Source organism: Chiloscyllium punctatum, chromosome 9 (genome assembly GCF_047496795.1).
Source record: "Chiloscyllium punctatum isolate Juve2018m chromosome 9, sChiPun1.3, whole genome shotgun sequence".
NCBI lineage: Eukaryota > Metazoa > Chordata > Chondrichthyes > Orectolobiformes > Hemiscylliidae > Chiloscyllium > Chiloscyllium punctatum.
In genome coordinates this window covers 39035254-39062999 of record NC_092747.1, presented here as the reverse complement: position 1 = coordinate 39062999, position 27746 = coordinate 39035254, and the positions used below count along the sequence as shown (strand labels likewise).

General features: G+C 40.4%; 1 protein-coding gene across 6 annotated transcripts in view; it reads left to right on the top strand.

Moving 5' to 3' along the window:
• The window catches only part of LOC140481308 (microtubule-associated tumor suppressor candidate 2-like), a 452512-nt gene that overhangs the window by 205202 nt on the left and 219564 nt on the right, over window positions 1-27746 (top strand). For 5 of the 6 annotated variants that reach the window (XM_072577280.1, XM_072577282.1, XM_072577281.1 and 2 more), the window contains one exon: window positions 7760-7969. The exons of the other annotated variant lie outside the window; for it this stretch is intronic. In XM_072577280.1, the coding sequence (XP_072433381.1) occupies window positions 7760-7969 (210 nt within the window). The remainder of the gene's footprint in view (window positions 1-7759; window positions 7970-27746) is intronic. 6 annotated transcript variants of the gene reach the window in all.

Genomic DNA, 27746 nt, shown 5'->3' with positions numbered 1-27746 from the left:
GAAAGTCTGGTTAATTTGGCTCCTTTTTAAATCATTTATGTCTAGTAGAAAGATATGCCTGAGGGAAGGGATCCTTGTTGAATTAACCTTCCTGCAACCACCATTTGGGGAGTGGGTGAATAAAGGAGTGAAGCCAGTTCATTGTATCTTCACAGGGAGCTTCACATTTGGGATATCTATCTCCAATAGTAGCATGTTTGGAGAATCCTACTGAGGTCTGATCGTAACAAGACTAATAGTCTTTAAGTCATCAGCACTTCTGCTGTGGTCATTGTTTATATTATTAATATCTTGTACCTTCTTCCCAGTAAAGCAACTAGGCCCCACATTTAATCTTTATCATCTAAACCATCCAAACTTGTTGTCGGGCAGAATTTAAAACAGGTCATATGACCTTCTTTATTCCTCTATTTTTACCCTAAATTAAAGGGACTATCCTAAAACATCATAATCTAATGCATCTCAGACTTGGTATTGAAGGATTTTGCAGGAAAGCAGTGCACATTCGACTTTTGAAGTACCTCTGCATGGAAATTAGTTGAATGACCAATTGCTTTTCCTTTTAAGTGGTAAGAAAGTTCACACACAAAGCCATCTTCAAAGCGGCAGGTATTTTTAATCAAACAATTCAGACACGTAATGACTCATGCCTAGGGCAGTTGGGACTTGAACTTCGACCTCCTGAAGTCAGAACACTACCATTGCATCACAAGGGCATCTACCTTCAAAGCTGTGTTTTGACATCAGCCTTTACAGTGAAGCCCTGCACATTTAAATGACTTCTCCCTGTACTTTGTATATGTTTGCAGGCAATCAATTATTTCCTTCTATTGCAAACAAACATGTGAAGGGCCAGTGTGATTTGTTTTAATAAAAAATGCATTACCAAAGCATATTATACTATGTCGAACTCATGCAACACATCACATTACCCAATGGACTATAGTTTGTATAAAAACAACTCCAATGAAATTATAAATTATCTATAATTTATAAATAGATTGGAGCCTTGATACACACTTGAACATACCAGAATGAAAACTGATATTTAGAATGTTTGATCTCAGTGGGACACTTAAGTAGTATCTACATTATGAGAATTCTATTTAAAGAATATTATTTTGATCTTAGTTTTTGCAACCATCAACGCAAACTGTGCGGTAAATAACCCAAAATATAGTGAACCTACACAATCTGTCCTTTTAATTGCAAACATTGCCTAATACGTGATAAAAAAACTTACACAGAAAAAATGTGGCCCAAGCTATCTACTTATATGAACCATTTCATTAATACTTTCTGTCACAATCAATATATAATGCTCTGAAATTTTGTAGAGTTGGGGAGATTTTGCAGTCTTTTGAAAATGGATGTGTCCCAATTCCTGTCCCCATTCAGACTCTCCAAATTCTGCTTGGTGCAAAGGATGATGAAGGGTAGTAGTCCACACCCAATTATTTAAACTTGGCCTGCTCTATTGCAAGGGTAGGCATCTCTTAGCTCTCCTACAGTTTTAATAGAGTCAAACCAGCTTCTGGATGACTTGGGATTCGTGGCCACTCATGCACATCCACCTCCTCCCAATGGTCCCTCATATCCTGCAATCAAGCCATAACCTTGCAACCCCCACAACTCTAATCTATTCCCTGTCATGTTCCTTCACTGATCCTTCATGCTGTCTATGCAAATCCATACCCCTTCAACCGCTGAACAGTGGGCCCTCATATCTTCCCTGTGGAACCATAATACTTCCCTGCCTATACACTCTGTACAATACCAGTGAACATTACAGTAACAGTGTGAAAAAGCTTAAAACAGCTATTCATGAGTTTAGTTGAAAAGCTGCTGTTACCATAATCTGATAAAAGTGGAATAGAAGCAGATATTTTTGACAGCAGAAACTATAACCATTTCACAGTGCTTTAACTTCAACACATTTATTCTTTCATGGTATGTGAACATTGCTGACAAGGCCAACATTTATTGCTGATCCTGAAATTACTGCTCGACTATTTCAAAGGGTGGTTAGGAGTCAGCCATATGACTGCAAATTGAGTGTCACATTTGACAGGCCAGTTGAGGAAGGCAGATTTCCTTCTCTGAGAGACATTATTGAACCAAACACAAAACATGGCTGAGAGTCCAGACTTCGAGTTTATAGAACACAATGCATGGAAGGGATCACATTGCTTGATTGACACTTTTTCAGTGACTCAATGTATGTTCGCACAAGACAAAGAGCTGACAAATTTTTACAATTTTTCGTATTCACCGCACCCACCCTCTGCTCAAATGGAGTGAAAAGCAGATATTTCCCAGAAGCTTTTCCAAGCCAAGTGCACCAACCATGTGATTTCCCAACTTCTGTTATTCACTGCTGAAATGAAAATTCTACCTGATTGTTGATTAGAGAGACACAGCAGTGGTACCCAGTTACTGTGTGTCCTAAATATCTTTATGACAATTACTTAAATGGAAGAAGGTGGTCTATATAATAAAAACAAATATTGAAGCTCATTCATTAAATGCCACTACTGCAATGAATGGAAAGCTATCAGATTTATAATATATCTGATTTTTGGTAAATTAACTATCAGCCTTCATTCAGTAACAGCCTTCTCAGTCTAAATCAGCAAATTGGTTTTAATCCCAGTCCAGAGACATGAATGCACAATTTTAGGCAATTTCATTCTTCGATTTAGTTCTATTCAATGCAAGTAAATTGTGGTGCCTGGGACTAATTTGTGAGTTATTCTGAATAATGGCCTAAGGTTTGCATCAGACCATGTAGGAGCCAGGCGAGCACTTAGTCAAAGACGTAACCATAAACAAGTTGCTTATTTTCAAAAATGTGTACTTATCGAAGGTTCAGTCCTTCAACTGCTATTCAATTGACCTAAAGTCTTTTCTGCGTTATTCTAAAAGTAGCATGGTTTCTTACTGCTGCTGTGTTCCTGACAGGTGCAAACCGTATTGTCTACAATGTGTGAAGTCTTTGTAAGATGCTGGTATTGTAGGGCTTTAAATTACATGTTGTAAATTCTCTGTGTGCCTTGCTGCAATATGTGTAGTCGCAATGAAGCAGATAACATGCTGTGTAAAGTCTTGCTATATTCAAGCAGGAAAAAAATCTGAGATTGATAACAACCACATATGTGAAATTCTGGACAAGTTACTTGATTATATGGTATTGTTAGGCATTCTGATTTTGCTAGATTACCCCAAGCATTCCTTCCCATGTTGTACAGGTACTGTCACCATTGTTAATCCGGGTAGTTCTGAATGCCATCCCATGCTCAGTTTGATGCACTTCATCTTTTGACTTGTCAAATGGAGCATTGTTCTCATCCCAATCTTACACTGCAGAGACTCCATTTCATGAGCATGATCCTATTATAAACCCTTTATGCCTCCAGGTTGCTTATTTCCAAATTGTGGCGTTGCCATAATTTCTTTTATATCGAACAGCAGATCTCCTGCAGCATTTCAATCAAACTTTGCACTTTCTTCCTTTTTATCGCAGTACTGTTTGGCCCTTTAATTTTGAGCAGCGATTCTTTAAGAGCAGAAACCCTCTCAAGGCTCAGAGTTGCACAGGGAGAGTGCCCAAGAAACATTCATGAGCTGTAAGGATGAAAATTCTGTCACCTGCAACCAGAGCTTTCAGTCAGAAGGCCGATCTTATGAATGTAAAGTGAAATTTAATTGAATTGAAACTGAAAATGCAATATAAAGTATTTGTTTAAGTTATCTGGTTTGCCCAGGATGGAGAAGACTCCAGCTGTTACATCTTATGTAGAACTCTTGACCTTGGAGAAAGCGATAGATTATATTACACGGCAAACCCTTTGATGGCTAAGGTATCTTGCTGCAGTTTGTTTTCCCCTGTGATGCATCACCCAGTTCCCGGCATCTAATCTTGTCAAAATATAGTTGCCTTTTCGATTTCTGTGTTTTCTGAGAAGCAGCCAGCTGACCAGTTTATTACCGTTTCCCTACTGCATCCCATAACTTCAATTCCATCATTGTGAAGTCATGAATCGATTTTTATGGTTGTTATATTTATTGTTGATTTGAGTTGTTGTTTCCTTCACCAGATGGCAGCCAATTTGTTAAGCTAGAAATGGAAACATAATTCCTTAAACGAGTTTTTCTTTGTGATTTCTTTAGTTTTGATTGTACCCTGTAATACTCCTAATGGCTTTGTACAGAATATTCCTGGAAATCCAGTTTATTGATGATGTTTGTTGTTTTAAAATATGGATTTCATCCTGCTGTTAACAATTCACTTTTCCACTGGCAATGTGTTAACTGCGCAGAGCCATTGTACTTAAACCTTTGATTACATTTGCTGTGCTACCCTGAATCCTGCCTGTTTTATTTTAAAAGTGCAATGAGCATAGATGGTTTGGTGTCTCTGATATTTGTTTAACCACCAAGAATGGTGGTTCAAATCATAAATTTGAACTCCACTTGCCTCAAAGCTGTCCACTTTTTGTTTTGATGTGCTGAGTGTGTCCTTGCCAGAAGCACAAGTGCCCACTTAGTTTGACTTCCCACACGTGTGAGGCAGAGTGGAGATGGAAGGCTCTACCATATCTGGAGACCCCTGAGAGGAAGCTTCTGAGGGTGACTTTACTGTGACCCTGACTCCGTGTGAAGATATGGCACAAAGTGGCCCCAGTACCCACCCAGCCTTGCTGTAGCTGCTAAGGACCAATGGGGCAAGTACTGGACGTGACTCACCATGGTAGCCACCAGTGTCTCCATGGAGGTAGCCAGAGGATCGTGTGTTTATGACAGCTGAGTCCCTGTAGCTGTAATGACATAGTCTCTGGGCTACAATGGCCACTGCAACCCTCCCCCACCAACATTCCTCCAGTCCTCTCCTGCCTAGTGGTGCTGTATTTACTTGTCAATTCACATAAAGTCTCTGACTGGTGACACCACAGAGTCCTCCTGCTTGACACTGAACAGCTGCCAGGTCTCTGGCAGTGCTCCCAGTGCCCACAACCTGGACTTTTTTTCCTCAGCCAATTGCGGAGTTGCAGCAGTGTTGCATTCACCAACAGGTGCTCTTGATCCTAGTCTAGCTAAAGAACCCACTAAATGGCACGGGTTGTGCTGCCTTCTTGGATATGGTCCCTCTATCAAAGGTCCATGTCGCGATATTCCATGGCCCCACTTGTTAGAGTGTTCCTTATCCCATTTATGCTACGCTGCCATTGTGTGTTACACGATGTTGACTCCTCACTTTTCGAAGAACCTGTTCTGTATTTGATATTCCCCACATTGGTTCATTGGAAGCTTGACCAATGGCTCCGGCCACATCAGGGGTTATTGTCACTGTGTCTGTGGAACAATAACACTGCAGAACAGAGGGTTACTGCCAATCAATCTCCACATGAAGAGGTCACAGTCTCTGCACCTGAGGACATTAGTTTGGCAAAACCTACATGCAAACAGCCAGCCAGGTTCTGCAGTACTGTCTTTGCCCCTCAGGTGCACAGCCAACAAACAATCTATTGCCCTTGTTGCTAATTTTTGCACTGATTAAGGCATGGTGTTGCTGCAGACTGAGGATATCCCAGGGCATCATTACCGAAATAAGCCAGCTACCGGAGCAAGACCTGGGATCTGAACAAGTGGGTGGCCATTTATAACAATGGCCATCAAGGTAACAGCTGCCTTCACCTTTAATGATGTAACTGATTTGCTTCCAAGGATCCACTGGGGACCTGTAAGGGATCTCTCAATCCTTGACCCAGGAAAGTATCAAGACTGCTACTGATGTAATTTGTGCAGGATCACACTGCTCCAACTCATTCCCTCGAGACAAAGACAGTACTGCAGAACCTGGCTGGCTGTTTGCATGTAGGTTTTGCCAAACTAATGTCCTCAGGTGCAGAGACTGGACACATTGAGAGCACTATATCATAACAGGATGATCAAAAACAGAGACGATTTCTATTCCATCCATGTACAGGTCATCTGTGGTCATCAGCATCTCAGGTACCTGGTACCTACAGGCTGCCAAAATGCCTATATTCTTGACAGCACTCAAGTTACTGTTTCAGTTGAAGGGCTGGATCCCTTACAGCAATGGTTACTGGGAAACTTGGGCTACTCTCTGTAACCATGGTTGATGACCCCATTACACAGTTCCTTGAACTAAGGTGAAGGGTAAATACAAAGTAGCCCGTTATCCACCAGGGTCATTGTGGGGCAGACGATGGATTTCCGAAGGTCAGGTTCTGATGTTTGGATCAGTCTAGGTGGGAGGTCTTGCAGTACACCCTAGTCAGGGTGTATTGTGCAATCCAGGCATACAGTGCTCTCCACAGTTGGAGCAAACAAAGAGGGAATATGATGGAGGTTGAAGAGCTGGGAGAGAAACAGCAGTCTTCTGAGGAGGAAGATCGGGACATTGACCAGGAGAAACACCACCTTCACCATGATAGACTGGTGCAGCATCAGGGATGACAAGCCAGACAGGACTTCATTGACACCTGGTTCCAGTTAGATGGAAGCTGAGTGCAGTAATCACTCATTGACTGTAAATTTATCCCTGCTCAAAAGCTGAAATGTGCCTGTCAGTTCCCAAGAGCAAATGTAGCTTTTGTATGTTTGTTTTTTTCTTTGCTTTTGCTGTTACTGAATAAAAGTGAATATTTCCAATTATTTGAAGGCTTTCCAGTATGTGATTGTTTACTGTGGGACCATGACAGAATGTTAGACTTCACTGAATAGGGAAACCATAGCAACACAGAAACTTGGAACAGGAGTAGGCCATTCATCTCTTCAAGCCTGCTCTACCATTCACTATGATCATGGCTGATCATCCGACTCAGTACCCAGTCCTCGCTTTCTCCTGATATCCTTTGATCGCTTTAATCATAAGAACTATATCTAACTCCTTCTTGAAAACATTCAATGTTTTGGTCACAATGATTTTCTCTGGCAGAGAATTCCACAGGCCCACCACTCTCTGGTTGAAGAAATATCTCCTCATCTCCATCATACCTGGCCTACCACTGTGACCCCTAGTTCTGATTTTTCCAAAAAAGCTCCCTAAGACATGGTTCTAACAGGGCATGGGTAACGTTCATAGCTTGGCCTTAAACAGCGATATATTTTTGAAGGTGCACTTGTAATAGCGATGAAGTGTCAGCTGTGCCCATTTGTTTTTGGTTCTGCTCTCATTACTTGGATGGTGTAGGGCAACTCCCAGCTGGCAATGCTTGATCTAGGCTTTAAAAAGGCATCAATATGGGGAATTCCCGGAGGTCCTGGCATAGGTGGCTACTTGCAACTCTGAGAGAAGATTGGATGAATGGTTGCCATGGAGGCATAGATAATAAGGGAACGACCTGTGATTATTTGCTAAAACTCATGGAGAAAAATGCTGCACTAAACTCAACAAAATTAACACATTGCCAATATCTGGTAAAAAAATTAACCCAATACTCCAGAATTCAATGCAGCAGGAGAGCAACAGAGGGTTAGTGCTCTATTCACTTTGAATTGTTGACATATAATTACTAACATGGAACAGTAATCACAGAACTGTTTCACTTTGTCATGTTTTCCTGTCATGATTTATTTATTTAATTGAGTACTCAGACAATGAGAATTATGAATAAAAGGACTGACAAACTTCATATCATTACAACAAGCAGTCACATTCTAGAGATATCTAATGTATAGATTCCTGTTATAGCTCAAAAATGTTATTTTTTTCTTTCTCCCAATATTTTAGTGGAACAGAAGAAAAATACTATCCCAATTGTCCAAAGATCAAGTCTCCCAAAGTATCCTGGGCATTCTGGACTCCGTCCTCCTGGTTACTCGCGACTGCCAGCCGCTAAACTCGTGGCTTTCGGATTTGTTCGGAGTTCAAGTGTGTCATCCGTCTCCAGCAACCAATCAAATGACAGCGCTCATAGTGACCACAGCAAAGCTGCAAATCGTAAGCTATAATTTAATAGTTTCTCTTTTGGATGTAGGCAATTGTCCCCAATATCTTTCATCATCTTTCATTTTAAAACGCAAGAACTCAGAGTAGCCAGTTTGAATATTAGAGGGGAAAGGTTGCACATGGAGATGATGCAGTTAAATTGAATAACCGCTTGGTATATGACCATTGAACACTTTGTTGCAATGCATTTTTTAAAAAAATGCCCTACTCCAAATATAACGAAGACATTTGGAAACACTTTAAATAAGAGCCCAGGTTATACTAAACATGATAAAACATGTAAGCTGTCAGGGACATTTTTCACCAATTCTATAATAGACACTTAAAACTAAATGTCTTGAGCTGCACTTAAATTACATCTCCACTCGCAGCCCAATATCCATGAAATGTATGGTACAGCCATCTGTGTTAAATGATATTGTTGATTATGTATTACTGAAGAGCATGCCATGGTTAGTTATAGAGCAACTGTGTGCATACGTCCAGGCATGCAAATGCCAAACTCTGCTCACCAGCTGATTAATTTTCAATGATGATAGAGTTCTGCCAGATAAATACATTTGGAATGAAATCAAATTTTAGAGGTTAAAAACATTACATTAGGCTGAATTATACAGGAAAAAGAAGCAAAATGCTGGCAAAATTCAGCAGATCTGGTAGCATATGTGGGGGTGAAAGCAGAGTTAATGTTTTGAGTCTGGTAACTCTTTATCAGAATGTCAGAAATCATGCTTCACTGCTGTGAATGTTAACCAGTTGATATAGCCTCACAAGGTAGACTCTCATCTTGTATCAATTCTCCATCTGAACCACTTTCTATTGATACAAGAGTGGCAATTTAAATGTCTATATTTAAATGGAAGCATAGTAAATGATGTAAGCAGGAGAATAAAATGAGGAAAGTAATTTTGTCAATTTCCACATAGCCTAAATCAAAAACTGCTGACTGTGAACTCCAGATGTAAATTATCTTTAATCTCTCATTTGTTATAGAGAAATGTAATGCTTGAAGATCCAGAATTACCATTGTTAATCAGTATGTCTCTGTCACAATGCCATCAACCTTGCTCTCAACCCTTTGTGAGAGAATTGTTCACACAATTGACTCTCAAAAACTCGGCTGTTTTTATTGAACAAAAGAAAGTTGGAAAAGATGTGATCCACATTTTTAGGAGAGTGAAGGGAATTGATAATGAATACATTGTTTCTCAGGTTTATCTGTAAACTCTAATGAAGAGGATATGAGTATATAATTAAGCTTTAAGATTGGGATCAGAAACATTTTCTTCTGCAGCATGATATGCAGTTAATGCACATGTTATTTCGGAAGTGTTGATTAGTATTTGGTAATGAGTGATTTTGAAGTTTGGGAAAATAAGTGCAGATATGTAGGATGAAATTAATTGTTCTGAATTTTAGGAGGAAAATTAAGGAATTTAAGTGAGCTGTTATGACAATTTCCGTTATATCAGCCCCCCTCCCCCTTAATTTTGCACTGCAGAATTAAATCTTCTTTAATCTTCTGTTTCAAGAAAACAACTCCAGCTTCTCCAGCCTTTCATCATAACTGAAATTCTTTAGTCTGGCAACATCCTCGTAAATCTCCTCTATCCCTTTGAGTGCAATTACACCATTCTGTAAAGCTGTACTCAGGACTCTGGCTGTGGTCTCATAGCATTTTTTTAGAGTTGTTCTAGCATGACCTCCTGCTTATTGCTAGTCCTTAGCTAAAAATAAAAGTATCCTCCATGTCATATTAAACATTTCTTGTATTTGTTTTTCTACCTTCAGGGATTTGTGAACATGTAATCCAAGGTCTGTCTGTTCCTGTCCACTTGTCAATATCCTAGCAGTTTTTTATTACATTACTCTGTCTTTTCTTCCTAAATGCAATGCCTCACACTTCTCTGGATTGAATTTGAATCACCACATTTTTCCCCAACTGTGCAGATGTCATCTGCAAACTTCTTAATCGTTCCTTTCTTGTTCCAGTCTAAATCACTGATGCATTCTGCAAGAAAGAAAGGCATGAATTCAGTATCTTAAGGATAACGTGAAACTGCTTTACAGGCAATGAATTGCCTTTGAACTACCATTATTACACAGAAGCCAGTTTTTCAAATATAATGGTCCGACATTATTATAATATATTATAATATGGGATAATATGATAAGCAATGAATTTGTTCTTGTGCTGGTTGATGGTGAAAGTTTGACTACAGTGTGAGCAGGATCTCCTTTTTGTGAGTATTGAAGTTGTATCTTCCATCTCCACCAGAATGGATAGACAGCAGTGTTTAACTTTTCATCTGCACACCAACACTTTCAGCAATCTAGCTGGATGTCAGTATTGTACCAAAGTGTAAGGACAGATCCAACTCAGCCAATTACTGCCTCGTCAGTCTATTCTCATCAATAAAGTGACAAAAAATGTCATCAACAGTGCTATCAAGCAGCACTTGCTCAGCCACAGGCTGCACACTGATGCCTAGTTTGGCTCCTCCACAGCCATGCAGCTCTTGATCTCATTACAGCCTTAGTTCTAACATGGACAAAAAAGCTGAATGCCAGAGGTGAGGTGAGAGTGACAGCCCTTCACATCAACGCTGCACTTGATCAATTGTGGTATCAAGTAGCCCTGATAAAAGTGGAAAACAATGGGAATCGGGGCAAACTTTCCACTAATTGGAGTCAAACATGGCACATAAGAAAATGATTGTGGTTCGTGGAGTTCAGAGTTGATTCCTGATGAAGAGCTTGTGCTCAAAACGTTGATTCTCCTGCTCCTTGGATGCTGTCTGACCACCTGTGCATTTCCAGCACCACACTCTCGATGCTGATCTCCAGAATCTGCAGTCCTCACTTTCTGAGTGGAGATCAGTCACCTCAGTTTCAGGACATCTCTGTGGGATTTTCTCAGAATAGTGTCCTAAGTCCAATCATGTTTAGCTGTTTCGTCAATGACCTTCCTTCCATCAGAAGCCATGGAATCATAGAGATGTACAGCATGGAATTTAACTCTTTGGTCCAACTTATGCAGACTGACCAGATATCCTAAATTAATCTAGTCCCATTTGCCAGCACTTGGCCCATTCCCTCCAAACCCTTCCTATTCATAAAGCCATCCAGATGCCTTTTAAATGTTGCAGTTGTACCAGCCTCCACCACTTCCTCTAGCAGCTCATTCCATACACGCACCACCCTTTGCATGAAAATGTTGCCACTTAGGTCCCTTTTAAATCTTTCTGCTCACACCCTAAACCTATGCCCTCTAATTGTGGACTCCCCTACCCCCCCAGGGAAAAGACTTTGTTTAATTTATCCATGCCTCTGATTTTATAAACCTCTATAATGTCACCCCTCAGCCCTCAACACTCCAGGGAAAACAGCTCCAGCCTAGTCAGATTCTCCATTACAGCTCAGACCTTCCAACCCTGGCAACATCCTTGTAAATCTTTTCTGAACCCTTTCAAGTTTCGCAACATCCTTCCTATAGGAGAGAGAGCAGGATTGCACCTAATATTACAAAAGTGGTCTAGTGGGGATTTTTGCTGATGATTGCACAAAGTTTAGTATCATTCGTGACTCCTCAGATACTGGAGCAGTCTGTGTTCAAATACAAAAACTCTGGGCAATATCCAGATTTGGGCTGACAAGTGGCAAATAACATTTGCACCACACAAATGTCAAGCATTACCATCTCCAATCAGAGTTGAGTGTGTGTTGCTGGAAAAGCACAGCAGGTCAGGCAGCATCCGAAGGGCAGGAAAATCAATGTTTCGGGTCAGAGTCCTTCATCAGGAATTAGTCATTCCTGATAAAGGGCTCCGGTCCAAAACGTCAGTTTTCCTGGTCCTTGGATGCTGCCTGACCTGCTGTGCTTTTCGAGCAACACACACTCAACTCTGAGCTACAGCATCTGCAGACCTCACTGTCTCAATCTCCAATAAGAGACAATCTAAGCACTGCCCCTTGACACTGAATAGTGCTACTGCATAGCCCACTAACATCCTTGGAGTTACCATTAATGGGAAACACAGCTGGGCTCGCCATATAAACACCATGGCAAGAAGTGGAGGTCAGAGGCTAGAAATATGACAGTGAGTGACTCACTTCCTGACTCCCCACAGCTGTCTCCGATCTACAAGGCGCAAGTCAAGACTATGGTGCAGTACTTCCCACTTGCCTGGATGAATTCAGCTGTAACAACGCTCAAGAAGCTTGATGCCATCCAGGACAAAGCAGCACGCTCGATTGGCAGCACATCCAGAGCATCCACTCCTTCCATCACTGACACTGAGTAGCAGCAGTATGTACTACCTACAATATGCACTGGAGCAATTCACCAAAGATCCTCATACAATGCCTTCCAAACCCACAGCCATTTCTATCTAGAGGGCTAAGGGCAACAGATTCATGGGAAGACCACCATATAAGATCTCCTTGAAGTCACTCACCATCCTGACTTGGAAACATATCACCATTCCTTCACTGTCGCTAGGACAAAATCGTGGAATTCCCTCTCTAAGGGCATTGTGGGTGCACCTGCAGCAGTGTTCAAGAGGCAGCTCATCACCACCTTCTCCAGAACATCTGGGGATAGGGAATAAATGTTGGCCAGTCAGCGACGTCAATGTCTCATGAGAGAGCTAGAAAAAGAAATTATGCCATAATGGGCGACATGAATCTATAACTGTTTCTCTCAAAGGAAGAGGTGCTGCCAATTGGATGAAAATGTTTTCTTTTGAAGCTTTATTAAAAGTATTTGTTATGTGCATTAATCACTCTTTTCTTTGCAACAAAGACATCTTACAAGTGAGTAATTTTGTAGAAGTTAATGTAAGTAGGCATTTCGATATAGTGTCAAAAAGTGTGTTGCTGGAAAAAGGCTGTGCTTTTCCAGCACCACACATTTTGACTCTGACTGCATCTGAAGTTCTCAATTTGTCCCATTTAAATCTAGTGATGCATCTAGAGAACGATAGAGTGATCCATGAAGTGGTGATGCTCATAACTAATCTGGAGTCACACTGCACCCATACAGGGCCTTGCCAACTCATCAGGATAATTTTTTTTTTAAAAAAGCCTTTACTGAAATTAAAATTAGTGTATGGCTGATTATAAAATTTACAGACACTTTAGGTTTCAGCCAGCTGGATTTGAGGAACTCTACCTGTATCTACACACTGCATAAATGAATTTTCACATTTGCCTTGAAATGTATAGTGACTGTGGACAGAAATTTCCAGGACAGGGGTGGACTGCTTGTACCCCAGAAGGACAGTCAGTGGCAAGATGACAGAACAGAAAGAAGCTCAAATGATGGCCATAGTTTGGACCACCAGACTGCCACCTCTCACTGGGGAAGAGGTTGGAGCTGCCAATCTGAATGGCCAGCAGTGCCAGTAATGCCAGCACTCAGTAGTGGGCACTGCTGAAACCGTAGGCAGGCTCACCCAGGACATCCACTGCATCCCAGTGTGAGGTAAGTCAGCTGTATTGGGCAGTGAGTGTTTGTCAGCCTTAGGGTGGGGCTTGTTTTGAAGTGTGTCGGTGAGCAGGAAGAAAGAATGGTACTATATTCTCAAGTGGTGCCTCTGCTGGGTGAACAGCATCCTTCAAAGACAGTAATCCTCCTTTCTTCCTGCCAACCTGCCCATTCCAATCACATTATGATATGGGCAGGATAATATTGGGGTCCGTTGAGTTTTTAAACAAGGTCAGTTGACCTTTTAAATATGTATTATGTACATTTGGGGGCTGTTGATTTCAATGGCCAATGAGCCTCCGTAAGATTGGGATGAGCTTAGTGGTAGGCAGGAAGGTGGTGGACTGGATAACTTGGTAAAATTGGTGAATTAGCTATGAAGCATTTTGGACAGTCATGAGATTACAAAAGGCAGAAAGGCAATATAAGTTCTTTTTTAAAATGCCTAGCTGAATTATTTCTGACTATTCTCTTTCATCAGGGGCATGGGCAGAATAAAATTGACTCTGTATATGTGGAATGACATCTAGTGTCAGCACAAGAATTGAAAACAAAATCACAGCAAAGAGAATGGACTTGCATTGGTGTCTTATTAAATATTAATAGCTCAGGGGCAGAGCTATGTGATTAAGTGAGATTCCACATGGGAAATATTAGCAAGGGATTTTGTGAAGCCTGATTAGGGGGTTTGTGGGGAGAGGATAGGGCTATTTGGCTGCTTTCAATGTTATCAATCAGCCAGCTAAAAAGTGCATTGGCACCATCTCTCATATTGACCTAAAAGCAGTAACAGTCCATTTGTCCATCTAACATGCTGCATCATTTTGTTAGTTGTGACAGCTTGATCTTTCTAATCTTAATTTTTTGCCTTTTCTCTAGCACCTTTAATATCCTTAATTATAGCTCTAGTTTTAGCACTCAGTTGATTCTGCATCCAATAGTTTTGATTGGTATCCACAGGAGAATGTGCCATAGATTTCAATCGATTTAGCTCATACTCTAAAAGATGGAATAGTTGTCTATCCAATAAATTCTCTTAATTTATTTGCCAACTGTCATCAAGCTTTTAAATGGTTTGATCAGCTCACTGCTTAACAAGTGTATGAGAAATGTAATGCAAATTTTCCCAAGACCAGTGCAAAGTCCTAACATAGTGACCTAGGGTAGAAAACAACAGTTTAAATAATGTCAGTTTTTAACATTATTGCAATGTATTTTAATATTCAATAGTCCTAGAATCTCAGGGGAGGGTTCCATGGTTTTCAGTTAAATTTATAGCAAGACAAATATTTCTTAGCAAACTGATAATCCATTGATCTCTTTTCCTACTCGTGAGCGAGCTTTTAATCTCTTGGGAGGTAAATTCTCCTTTTGAGGAAGAGGTCACATTCCTGATTCTGAATGTCTACTCATGTCCTCACATTTACTTCTTCTGGAGTTGGTGTTGGGCTGGAGTCAGAGCCACAGTTTCCTGATATTGCCCTCAAGCTGGGAGCTGAATCAGGATATGCTGAGACCAGCAGTTTAGAATGCCTACCTCTGTATACTGGGAGATTTGTGCAGTTCTCTCGACCCTAACTGGAGTTCTTATTATTCATTCCTCATCCCCTCCTCAGTACTCTTGCGGCTCCTCCATGTCCCTCTACCCCTCCATATCCCATCGTATCTCCATGCCCTTTTCATATTTCCAACATCCCATTCACACCCTCCATGACTGTCATGACCTATGTATATTTGCTACAAACTGACCCAGTATCAATTATGTATAGAACTCAAAACCTATGTCATTATTTAGGGAACCTTTGAAATTAGAGAAATGAAAGAAAATCAGCCACTAAAATTGTAGTTGAAAAATGTGGCTGTCTGAGCAGGTCATAAAATAATCTGTCACACTGCATATTGCAACGTTCTTAAAATAACATTCTTTAATCTCATGCTTGTTAATCTGTCAACAAATAAATAACTACTCAAAATATTTTTCAAAATATTTGATCCTATTATAATTTCAAATAAATGCCAATCAAATAAAACACGGCACGGTGGCACAGTGGGCGGCACGGTGGGCGGCACGGTGGCACAGTGGTTAGCACTGCTGCCTCACAGCGCCTGAGACCCGGGTTCAATTCCCGCCTCAGGCGACTGACTGTGTGGAGTTTGCACGTTCTCCCCGTGTCTGCGTGGGTTTCCTCCGGGTGCTCCGGTTTCCTCCCACACTCCAAAGATGTGCAGGCCAGGTGAATTGGCCATGCTAAATTGCCCATAGTGTTAGGTGCGGGGTAGATGTAGGGGTATGGGTGGGTTACGCTTCGGCGGGGCGGTGTGGACTTGTTGGGCCGAAGGGCCTGTTTCCACACTGTAAGTAATCTAATCTAATCTAATCTAATCTAAACCTGCTTCATAGCTGTGTCAGCAAATCTTGCTGAGTTCAATCCATTAATGGTATTTGGAACTCAGCAATGTACTTATAATGGAATTACTTTGCACAGTGTAATCACATGCTGAGGAGTTCAATAAATTTTAGAACATAGAAACTAGGGGCGGGAGTAGACCTTCAGGCCTTCAAGCCTGCTTCACCATTCAGTATGACTGTGACTAATCCTCTACCTCAAGGCCATTTTTCTACTTATTCCTCGTATGTATTAGTGCCTTTAAAATCTATCTCTCTCTTGAATGTATTCTTTGAAGTTGCCTGATCTGATATCTTGCCATCTGGTCCTTTTTTGGTTCAAAGACTTCATGGAGTTCCTATCGAAGAAGTCTGCATTTGGTCAGAATTTTTCAAACTCTCAACAGATCTTTGGCTTCAAATCAATTTTCAGGTTAAACCAAGAGTATCATATTCCCAATTTGATTGAATGCATTAAGAGGACTTATTCACGAAATATGTGGAAATATTGTAGTTACCGCCATTTGCTTCAAGTCCAGCACAGATTTTGCTGCCCTTTATTTATATCTTCAGAATAATTTGAGCCTGAACTGTATTAAAACTATGGACTTATGGGCATTTAAAATGTAAATAATAAAGCATATACACAATAATTATATCACAAAATTTGGCCTAATGCATCTGGGCATATCAAAGAAAGAGCTATCTGACCTAATCCCACCTGCCCGATGTTAGTACACAGGTAACAATATTCAAAATGTATCTGTGTGTTTCATTTCAGGTCCAAATTGGACATTTTGATACCATTATTCTAAGATAGGCAGAGCTCCAAAGTTAGACATTTAAATTAGTTTTGTGTCAAATAATGCAAGATGGCTATGAATATGCAAGCTTGGGGGCTATGGGATCTACAAAATAAAACTACTCCCCACAGCTGAATACATGCTATAAAATGACAAACATATCCATACTTTATGTCCTCACGTTTGTGGTAAAACCACTGTGTGATATTGCAAACTACATGCTTCTATTCAAGTGTGATGAGCATCATAAAATAATACCCAATCTCATTATGAATAGTGAAATTAAAATGTTACGAGTTTCGTACAGAGAGGTTAGAGTGGGAAAAAGCCTTAGCCTTGGCTTTTCAGGATTTGAATTTGGATGAAGTGAGATATTGTAAATAATCTACAATGACTTGGGTTAAAATTGATATTTTCTAATGATAAATTATTCTGAATGGACATAAAATTTTATTTAGTATACATTCTACGTTTCCAACTTTCAGCCTGTTAATGTTCCTTCTTGAGTCATAATTTTAACAAAGAGAAGCTAAGTGGAAGTCAAAACATCCAATGTATCATTAAAATCATATCCACTCCCAAATCTGTAGAAAGCACTGCTTTGGCTCAGCTGCAATATTGCATCCACTTCTGGACACCACATTTTAGGAAGGATGTGGGGGAATATGAAAAAGATTTGTGTGCATGCTTCCAGGGAAAGAGCACCTTTGCTCATGGAAAATGATTAAAGAAGTTGGTATTGTTTTCCATGGGCAAGAGAAGATTGTGATGAGATTTAATAAATGAATTAAAAATCATAATCTAGAAAGAGAATATTGGGATACACTATGGTGGAAGGATGAAGAATTAGAGGGAAGAAATACAAGGTAAAGCTGCAATGGTCAAATAAAAATCTTTTTCAGGCAATGACTGTTTAGGATCTGGGATGTACTGCCTGAGACTATGGTAAAGTCAAGATCAATTGATGCATTCAAGAGAAAATGGGATTATTATCTAAAAATGAAGCAAGTGCAAAGTTACTAGGTGAAAGGTAGGAGGATCTTTTAATTCACCTGAGTGAGCAGCTCATTCAAAAGATAATACCTTCATTAGTGGAACACTTCCAACACAGGAATAATCAGCCTAGATTATCAGTTTAAATGTCTGAAGTGGAACAAACCCCTGACTGAGAGGTGATAATGCTAACAGTAAACCAGCAGAGATCATGTAACAAAGCAATGCACTAAAAACAAAGGTTATTATTTGATTCTAGTTATGTTCCCAGCTGTACTGCGGACCACTCGGATGCACCACTGCCAGAAATGTCAGAACATAACGCACAATTAGTCATATTTTCCTTCCATTTTATAAAATTCAACAAGATCAATTAAGTAAATCCTTTTAATTTCTTAAAATTGACAAGAATTATTAGTTTTCATGTTCCTCTGATGTTAAAAAGAAAAGCTACATTTGGAATCAATAGACATTCTGAAACGCGAGTCTCCAGCCTCCATCCATCAAGTTCTGTTAATACATTGTGGCAGCTATAGAATGTAAGACATTTTGAGATTCGTATAATTTCCCTATTTACATTCCATCTAGACTATTACATAATATGGAACAAATTATCTATGGCCGTAGGTACAAATCATGGGTAATATGTTGCTATTCAATATTAGATTGTTAGCGATAACTGAAGGGGGGAATCTAATAACATTGTAAAATGCAATAAACGTGCAGCACTGTGCTGAGTCCTCCCCACATCTGAAAAGTACTCATTTGTTGTAATGTGGAGTAACTGATTGAATGTACAGACTTGTAAAGCAGTAATCTAATAGACTGGCTTGCGGGATGCTGTGAACCACACAAAATCAACTGAAGTGAACATCATTTGAACTCCTATATGGACTTATTCCTTTAACTCATATTACACTTATTTAATTTAATCAGTTTCCTTTCTTATCAGGGAATAGCTAGAAATTAATGTCTGGTAATTTTGGTAATGTCAAGGTGAGAGCCATGCAGATTCTATCTGAACTGAAGAATCACAACAAATGACAAATTCTGTTTAATATAGTGGAGAGAAACCTTCCACTTTAATGTTGCCCAACAGAAATCTGTGAATTCTGTTAAATCCCTCTTGGACTATAATAAAATTTAAGATCACTGCTGTTTAAAAAAGATGGATAACAAAAAGGATAGAACCACCTACAGACACTGCACATGACCATACATGATAAATAAAAATAGTGTGTTTCAAACCAATGTGGCATTCCATGTTCCAAATTGTTTTGACAAACAAGCTCTCTCAATTACTCTTTTAGTACTGCTGGCACACTATATGAGTCTAGGAGATAAGAGTGTACTAGTGCCTTAAACTGAATTCTGATGATTCTTATAAAATTAAGATTGAGTTTTATTTTAATGTAAGTTGCTGCTGGATCTCTTGTCCAAGGGAAGACTAAAGTAATGCACTATATGAAATTTGTAAAATAATGTCATTAATTAACCAAGGGAAGGGGAGTGACCTATCATCATCTTTGTCACATTGATCAGCAGTACGCCATTCAGTCCTCAAGCCTGCATTGCCATTCTGGATCATGGCTGATCATCTATCTCAATGCCATATTCAATGCTAACCCCGCAATATTATCAGTCAATCTGTCAACCTCTGTCTTGACCTTTCTTAACGACTAAGCTTCCATTGCCCTCTGGGATAGAGAATTCTGGGTGAAGACTTTCCTCCTCCTCTCAGTTCAAGATGGCCTGCCTTCTATTCTGAGACAGTATTCTCAGGTTCGAGATCGCATGCCAGGGGAAAGCATCCATTTCAGTATCTACTCTATGTATCCTTCCAAAGATTTTGTACACTTCTGTCAGACTGCTTCTCATTCCTCTAAACTTTGTTGAACTTCTTTACAGAACTGAAAAAAAAGACAACTATATGTATTTAAGATCAAGTGTTTCTGAAAAATAAACTGAAAATAACAGCAAAAGATAAAGTGAATTAATGTTTACTGGTGAGATACTGTGGAACGATAGGTTAACAACATTTGGTTAGTTTGGAACCATTAATCAACTCTTGTTGTCATTTAAAATGATGGATTTAGTAGTAATTGGGGGAGGGGGGTGGGGTGCCTTGTGCTCCTGGGGGTGGCAAATTCCAAAGTAGGGAAACTATGACTTTGATGTATCAAAACTTTGCTGGCTTCTCACCTCCACTGGAATGAAATCTAGGGCAACAAAGTCCAGGGTCAACCTTCCTATCCCATCACTAATTGAGGCCCTTTAAATGGCAATTCAAAACCACTTAAGGGCCTAAGCTAGCCAGTCAAATGGGCCTGTCACCAGGCAGTGTGCCTGAGGGGTAAAACCCCATGTAGGCATTCTCTCTGCTCAAGTTTAAGGGAGGCCCCTCAACCAAAGGCTTTCAGTGCCTGACTGTGGGATGTGGGACATTGTGATTGATAGCCACTTCCTACCAAATTCTCCCTGTTACCCTGTTCCCAGAATGAACCTTCACCACCATCTCTTGCACACACACCACACACCTCACACCCATTCTGTCACACACACACACACACACACACACACACACACACACACACACACACTCACATGCCTATGCACCTTCTCACACACACACACGCACACTCTCAAACACACATGCACTTATGTGCACATTCACGCGTGCACTGTTACACATTTACATGCGCGCTCACACACTCGTGCATGTTCTCACACTCACATACTTACACATGCATGATCTCACTTGCACAGACACACTCTCTCCCCCAGCTGGCTTCACTATGTCTGATTGATACGAGGTTCAGCAGACCTTGCCTGGATGAGATGGCTCAAGACGCTTGCTAGTTCTCCAGCTGGTTGAAGAGACCCCTGCCTACTGCACCCACAACAAGATTTCACTCCATGACCGGAAACTGGGAGGACTACAAAAAGCAAAGTCTGTGAGGCAGCGTCTGAAATGAGAATTGACACGAAAAAGATATAAGAGTCCAACTTTTGATAAGGGGACAAAACTGGAAGGAGGGAAATTGATCCTTAAAAATCAGGTGCACAAACTCACACCCAGACAAACATGCACATGCACACAGATCAATGCCACTTTCACAGTAAATGTGATCTTCCAGTCAGGTTTATAGAGCTGTCACAAACATATGGGCATGTATTTAATCTAATTACCAATCTGTTTGATTTAAATATAACACAATTTATTATCTGCTTAGGACAAACTAATATTGTGTTTATTTGGATTGGGTATGAGGGACTCTTGTAGGCATTTCAGATTGTGCTACTGTTATATATTACACTATTCCGTGCTTCTTGTAAAAATTCCTCTAAACCCTTTTGTGACACAGTTTTTCATCTCACTTTCATTAAGGTTCAATGCCATATAAAGGAAATTGAAACAGTAGTGAGAGTATTTCACAAATTGGGTAGTAAGAGAAATATCCTATAGGAAGACCTGGAAGCTTTAATTGATATTCATTCTTGGGATCTGTGTGTCAGTGGTTTGGCCGATTATTTATTGTCCTCTCCAGTTGCTCTGAAATTCAATGCAACCAAGTAGCTTGGTAGACTAGTTCAGAGGACTCTTAAAAGCCAGTTGTATTGCTTAGGAACAGGAGTCACACATGAGCCATACTGGATAATGAAGGCAGGTGTCTTCCATAAAGGGTACTAATAAATCAGTTGGCTGTTTTCACTATCATGGATGTGGTTACGAGGCGGCTTAATTGCCATGTTAAAAGTTATGCAAGCATGGGGCTGTGTAGACTGAAACAGATTGTTTGTTTCAAATTGATGAAAGAAGGGCCATGGATATGAGACTACTAGCACAATTTTCCGGACTAAGAATGAGGCTGAGCGAGATTAGATGTTAACCGACACCCACTGTTTGATCTATCGCTCACCAGTTAGCTTTTTAAGAAATAAAAGTGGCAAGCATTAATCTACAAAGGCCTTGACACAGGTATCCCAGGTCACCAGAAGTCACCAGCCATTCAGAGGCTAGCTCCTTCAGGGTTCTAAAGATCATCGGTCAAGGCCTATTACTGCCGGGATCCAATGGTGGGAAGGTTTTTTTTCCATGTTGCAGGGTAGGCATAATGGGGAAAGGGAAATTGGAGGCACAGATAGAAGGATGGCTTTCAGTGGCTCTCCAGATCGGACCATTTGGAGATCATCCCCAGCAGGTTGAAAAATGGCTGCCAATCTTGTCCACCAGGAAGGCAGCTCATCAGGGAGGTGGTAAGGTAAGGCCTTTGAGCAGCCAGTTAAGGCATTTAATGGGAAGTAGGTTGGCAAAGTCCCGAATCAACCTTCTGACTGAGAATTTAATTGATGAACTGTCAGTAAACCTCCAGGTTTGGCGCATTTGAATGTGCCCCAATGCACCTGAATATGCTCCACATTCCTAACAAATGCTTATCCCTGAGAACGTTTTGATGAAAATAAAACTGAACCTGATAACAAGGAGCTCCCCTATCGAAATCACATTCATATGTTACTACGGTACACATTAAATTGTTAATATCGGTAAAAAGACACAGATTTGAGGAAGGTTTTTTTGTCACATTTTGAGAATTGTGGCTTTTTAAAGAAATATCGTAGAGTTGTAGCAATAAAAGCCGCATGAGGAAATCAATAGCCAGCATCATTTGTCACACTGCATAATGTGGAGCTGTCTTGGGCTTCTGAGTGTGCTCCTTATTAAGTTACGTGAAGGGACAGCTCCCTTGTTGTGCAATGGTAGTGTCTGTACCTTTGGACCAAGTGACCAAGGTTCAAGCCTTACCTGCTCCAGATGTATGTATTAACATCTCTCAACAGACTGATTGGGAGAAATAGTGTAAGTTCATTATAACTTAAAAGAGGAATACGTTACTGCTGGTTGTAAGTTTAGCTGCACTATAACAAAACTATTAAGAAGAAGAGTTGTGACCATTTTTTCCACCCGATGGGTTGCGGTGGAATCTTAGACAGGGGAGTATCAGAGGTGAGGTGTGAGTTCACCTACCTACAGATCTCTGATTAGCATGGTTGACCAGCTTAGCGTCACTTTACTGAGGAAACATTCTGTCAATGACCTGGAAGCAAAGCTTAATCTAGATAAATGTGAGTTGCTGTATTTTGGGAAAGCAAATCTTAGCAAGACTTATGCACTTAATGGTAAGGTCCTATAAAATGTTGCTGAGCAAAGAGACCTTGGAGTGCAGGTTCATAGCTCCTTGAAAGTGGAGTCGCAGGTAGATAGGATAGTGAAGAAGGTGTTTGGTATGCTTTCCTTTATTGGTCAGAGTATTGAGTATAGGGGTTGGGAGGTCATGTTGCGGCTGTACAGGACATGGGTAAGGCCACTGTTGGAATATTGTGTGCAATTCTGGTCTCCTTCCTATTGGAAGGATGTTGTGAAACTTGAAAGGGTTCAGAAAAGATTGGGTTGGAGAATTCAAGCTATAGGGAGAGGTTGAATAGACTAAGGCTTTTTTCCCTGGAGCATAGGAAGCTGAGAGGTGACCTTATAGAAGTTTACAAAATCATGAGGGGCATGGATAGGATAAATAGACAAAGTCTTTTCACTAGGGTGTGGGAGTCCAGAGCTAGAGGGCATAGGTTTAGGGTGAGAGGGGAAAGATATAAAAGAGATTTAAGAGGCAACTTTTTCACTCAGAGGGTGGTATGTGTATGGAATGAGCTGCCAGAGGAAGTGATGGAGGCTGGCACAATTGCAACATTTAAAAGGAATTTGGATGGGTGTATGAATAGGAAGGATTTGGAGGCATATGGGCCAGGTGCTGGCAGGTGGGACTAGATTGGGTTAGGATTTTTGGTCTGAATGGGCGAGTTGGACCGAAGAGTCTGTTTCCGTGCTGTACATCTCCATGACTCTATAATACACCTAAGAGTGTGATGACTGCAATCCTGTTTGATTCCATAGTGAATCTGTGTTCTCATGTTGCCCCATTTGCTGATCTTACCTGTTATGTTGCCATTGGAAGAAGAATTATTGTGTAACTGTGGTGGACTGCCAATTTTCTCTATCCTAAATAGAGTACCTCTGCTTGTGTGGTCAAATGCCAGACTGGTGAAGAGGATATATGTGGTTCACAGCATTTCTATTGCAGTTGCCAAAATGAGAGGATGATATCAATTGTAGAACTTCTTATTGTGAAAACACACTGGGATTTGAGGTGGATATCTTCAGCTAGCTTTGCAGTGGGATAAAGGAAACATGGGCAATTATGTTTTCTTTTTGTACTGAAGAAGGATCATTGGACTCAAAGCATTGACTCTACTTTCTGTCCATAGTTGCTGCCAGACCTGCTGAGTTTCTCTAGCAATTTCTGTTTTTGCTTGTTTCAGATCGCTAGCAACTACAATTCTTTGCTTTATATTACCCATGGTGCTCAGCAAGGAGATACCTCAATGTTTGTTGAACTGCTGTGATCCTCCTTGTTCTTGCTCAGTGGTCACAGTCTTTGTATTAAAAACATTGTGATACATTGTCCCTTACATCCAACAGAGACTTAAAGTTTGTGGAAATTTGGCGGAAGTGCTGGTTTTCTGTGCTCAATGAGTTCAGGTTCAGCACCAGAAGCTTTGCTCATGTCAAGTGAGTCAATAGTTTTGCTAAGCTCCACCATTAGAAGTTTGATGTCCAGCTCTGCAGTGTCAGCCATGCTTTCTAGGGTGTTTATAACTTTCTGGATGATCATATTCTCCCTGCAATACGACTCCAGGGAACAGAGTCCAGCCACCTCTGCAATGTTTTTGTTTTGCAGTCAGTTATAACCTTCCCTGTCTTTGTTTTCAAGGAAACTATTTTCTTCTTGATGGGCCAGAAGCTTTTCTGAATCCATCATGCATGCCCCTGGAGTTTACTGAGTGGAAGAATATTTTCATATTCTGGCAAAGTTATAACCATCTGTGATAGACACAGCTGCCTAGTTGTCTGATGCATTTTACTTGCAGTGGATCTCACAAAGTATTCACAATACAAAGTACTTCAATGGCTAGCTCTTGGAATTCATGAGATTGGATCCCTTGGCTTCAATGACAGCTTTCATCAGAGTGACGTTAGCCCTGAACCAGTCAACATTCTCACTTTGCTTTCCGTATGTTGAGAGTGCCGAATTGTAGGTGGAGGTATGTTCCATTTTGCTTCTGCACTCTGTGCTGAAATGCTGAATTGTCTGCTCAATTGAGTTGAGTGACAATAGGCTTTTATCTGGGCAGGCAGTATGGAGAGTATTGATATGAGGACTGTATTTGTGCTTTGAATTTCAAAACTTCAAAGGTTGTATTTGAACTGTAGTACATGCTTGGAAGTGATATGTTATCTCACTCAGAGCAGTGATTGCTTCATATGTTAGGAATGATGTTCAGTCATATATGATGGGAATCCAGCCGGTGCCAATGACCTATCCTCAGATGTTTTTGAGAACACCTTGTGGCATGGTTTGTTCGAAAATAAGTTGTTCATTACACAAGTCTCATGGTAACAGAAAAGCTCAAGTAGTCTCTGTTCATTGTCATTTATCTTTCCCAGGCTGATGTTTGTGGCAGAAGAGCTTGTGTCCACCCTTATACTGAGGTCCTTCTTGTAGGTAAAAATATTCTGGAGATTTGCACATTCAGCTGATAACATGGAATCATTTGAAACAAGGACAGTATAAAGGACTTGAAAATCAGAAACAGAATTAAAACTTTATTGTGCCAAAAAGGCATGGAAGTTCTATGTAGAGGATTCTGGGGATTTGGGCATTTAGCTGATAGCATTGTCAAGCTCCTCAAAGAATTGATCTTTTACCTCAGTGGTGGAGTAACATTGGAGCACAGATACTTATGCAGTTAATTGACCCAATGTTTGAGTGAGAGGCACAGACAAGAATATATTCTGAACCTGCTTTGGGGCATTATATCATCATGCGCAGAAAATTCCTTACAGTGAAGCCTCTGACTATGTATTTCCTCTGGACTGTTATCCTTCTCCATGAATGTGTAATGTTTTTCCTTCAATGATAGTTTCTGCAATGAGCTGAGTCTGTTGATCTAGTTCCTTGTCACTCACAGCTGTCTCACAAACTTTATCAACCAGCTTTAACTTGTCTGTCAATCCCCAGTACATGCTTCTGATGATCTCACATATCAATCAGAGTTGACGCTTCCTTTGTTTTGATTGTTTGCCTGTGTAATGCAATCCACTCACTTGATGAACTGTGCATAAAAAAAATCATTTGATCACAGATATGCTGTTTCTTCGTGGTATTTGACATGTACATCATTAGTGTGACAGAAAGAATATTAAGCTTGAATATTCATCCTGAAAGCTTTTGAACTCCTGCAAAGCTCAAGCTGCACTCAGTTCAGTTCTACCTGCCACTATCATCCAGCAACATTTCCTTTCAGTTTATAAAGTACATTTTCTGATCTGAAGCAGATGAAAGAATAGAAACCAATGAATTCATGTGTATATTCCTCTGCCAATGCCAGCAGTTAAAATTAAACTTCTGTAGGTCATCTGTCATGGAGTAAAACAGGGAAACAAAACTAATAACATAGGTTTTTTTAGTTACCATTAGCCACTGAGTATCTCCAGGGTGCGGAGCAGAAAGGAATGTTTGTTGGGGAGGCTGCAGGTGATAGGACATAGCTTGTACAATAAACTTCTGCCATCACTCCCATTGGGTTCCTTAGCTAAGGCTGGGTGGTGTGCCAAAAAGATTTAAATCATCGTGCAACTACCAAATTGGATAAGGTTTGATTTAGATTAGATTTCCTACAGTGTGGAAACAGGCCCTTCAGCCCAACCAGTCCACACCAACCCTCCGAAGAGTAACCCACCCAGACCCATTTCCCTCTGACTAATGTACCTAACACTACAAACAATTTAACATGACCAATTCACCTGACCTGCACATCTTTGGACTGTGGGAGGAAACCGGAGCACCCAGAAGAAACCTACGCAGACATGAGGAGAATGTGCAAACTCCACACAGACAGTCACCCGAGGCTCGAATTGAACCTGGGATCCTGGTGCTGTGATACAGCAGTGCTAACCACTGTGCCATCGTTAAGTGTCTACGTTTTATGCCAGGCAGATGTCCTACCTCAATTCTGCAAAGTTGGATGTTCTGGACTAGTATACATAATTTTGAATGATAAATCAATCCATGGCTTTGGAAGTTGTTGATAACTGACCATCCTGACTCTGTGATCACATGTGGAAATATAGACCTGTCACTGCAGCCTGGGATTCTTTTAACGCTACTTTTGATAATCTAATGAGCTAATGTTCAGATAGGCAGCTGGTCCAAATACAGGGGTAAACTTATTGTCACCCTGTGTTTTATTTTTAAGCTTTGTGATTAAGACTGCTTAAATCGCAGCAGAGCTTTTAAGTATCCTGCAGCTTAGTGGGTAGCATTTTTGCTTCTAAATCAGTCGTGCACAGGTTCAAATCCCATTGCAGTGACTTGCCCACAGAAACTTGAGTTGATAGCTATTTCCATCCTGAAGGAGAATTGCATTGTTAGGGATGCTATCTTTTAAATTCGATAGAAGCCGATGTACCCTGTCAACCATATCCAAATGTGATTCCATGACACTATTTTGAAGAAGAATAGGCCAAGTTATCTCTGATGTTTTGGCCAATATTTATATCTCGATCAACATCACCAAAGAAAAGTTACCTAAGTTACCTAAAAGTTTGGGTAATTGAGGGACACTCCGTTTTGGCCAATTAAACGGATTCTCCAAACTTTTGACTTCAAATATTTTACAGGGATAGCGTTTGTCAGGTGTCAAAGTGATCCAAAAATAAAAGCTTGGTAATGGTCACAGATGTATTTTGCACTTACTTTCAAATTGATAAATACAATGACAAAATATTGCCAAGAACAAATTTCTGCCTAAAATTAGGATTAATTCAGATTGATTAGAATTGTTGTTTGGAAGATACTGTGCTGCTGTATTGACTGGTATGTACTCCCATTGTTTTCATTAGGGAACAAAAAAAAAGTGATGAGAGATCCTTTCATCATTCATTTTGAAAATTGAACAGCGAGCAATCCCACTATGATATAGTTA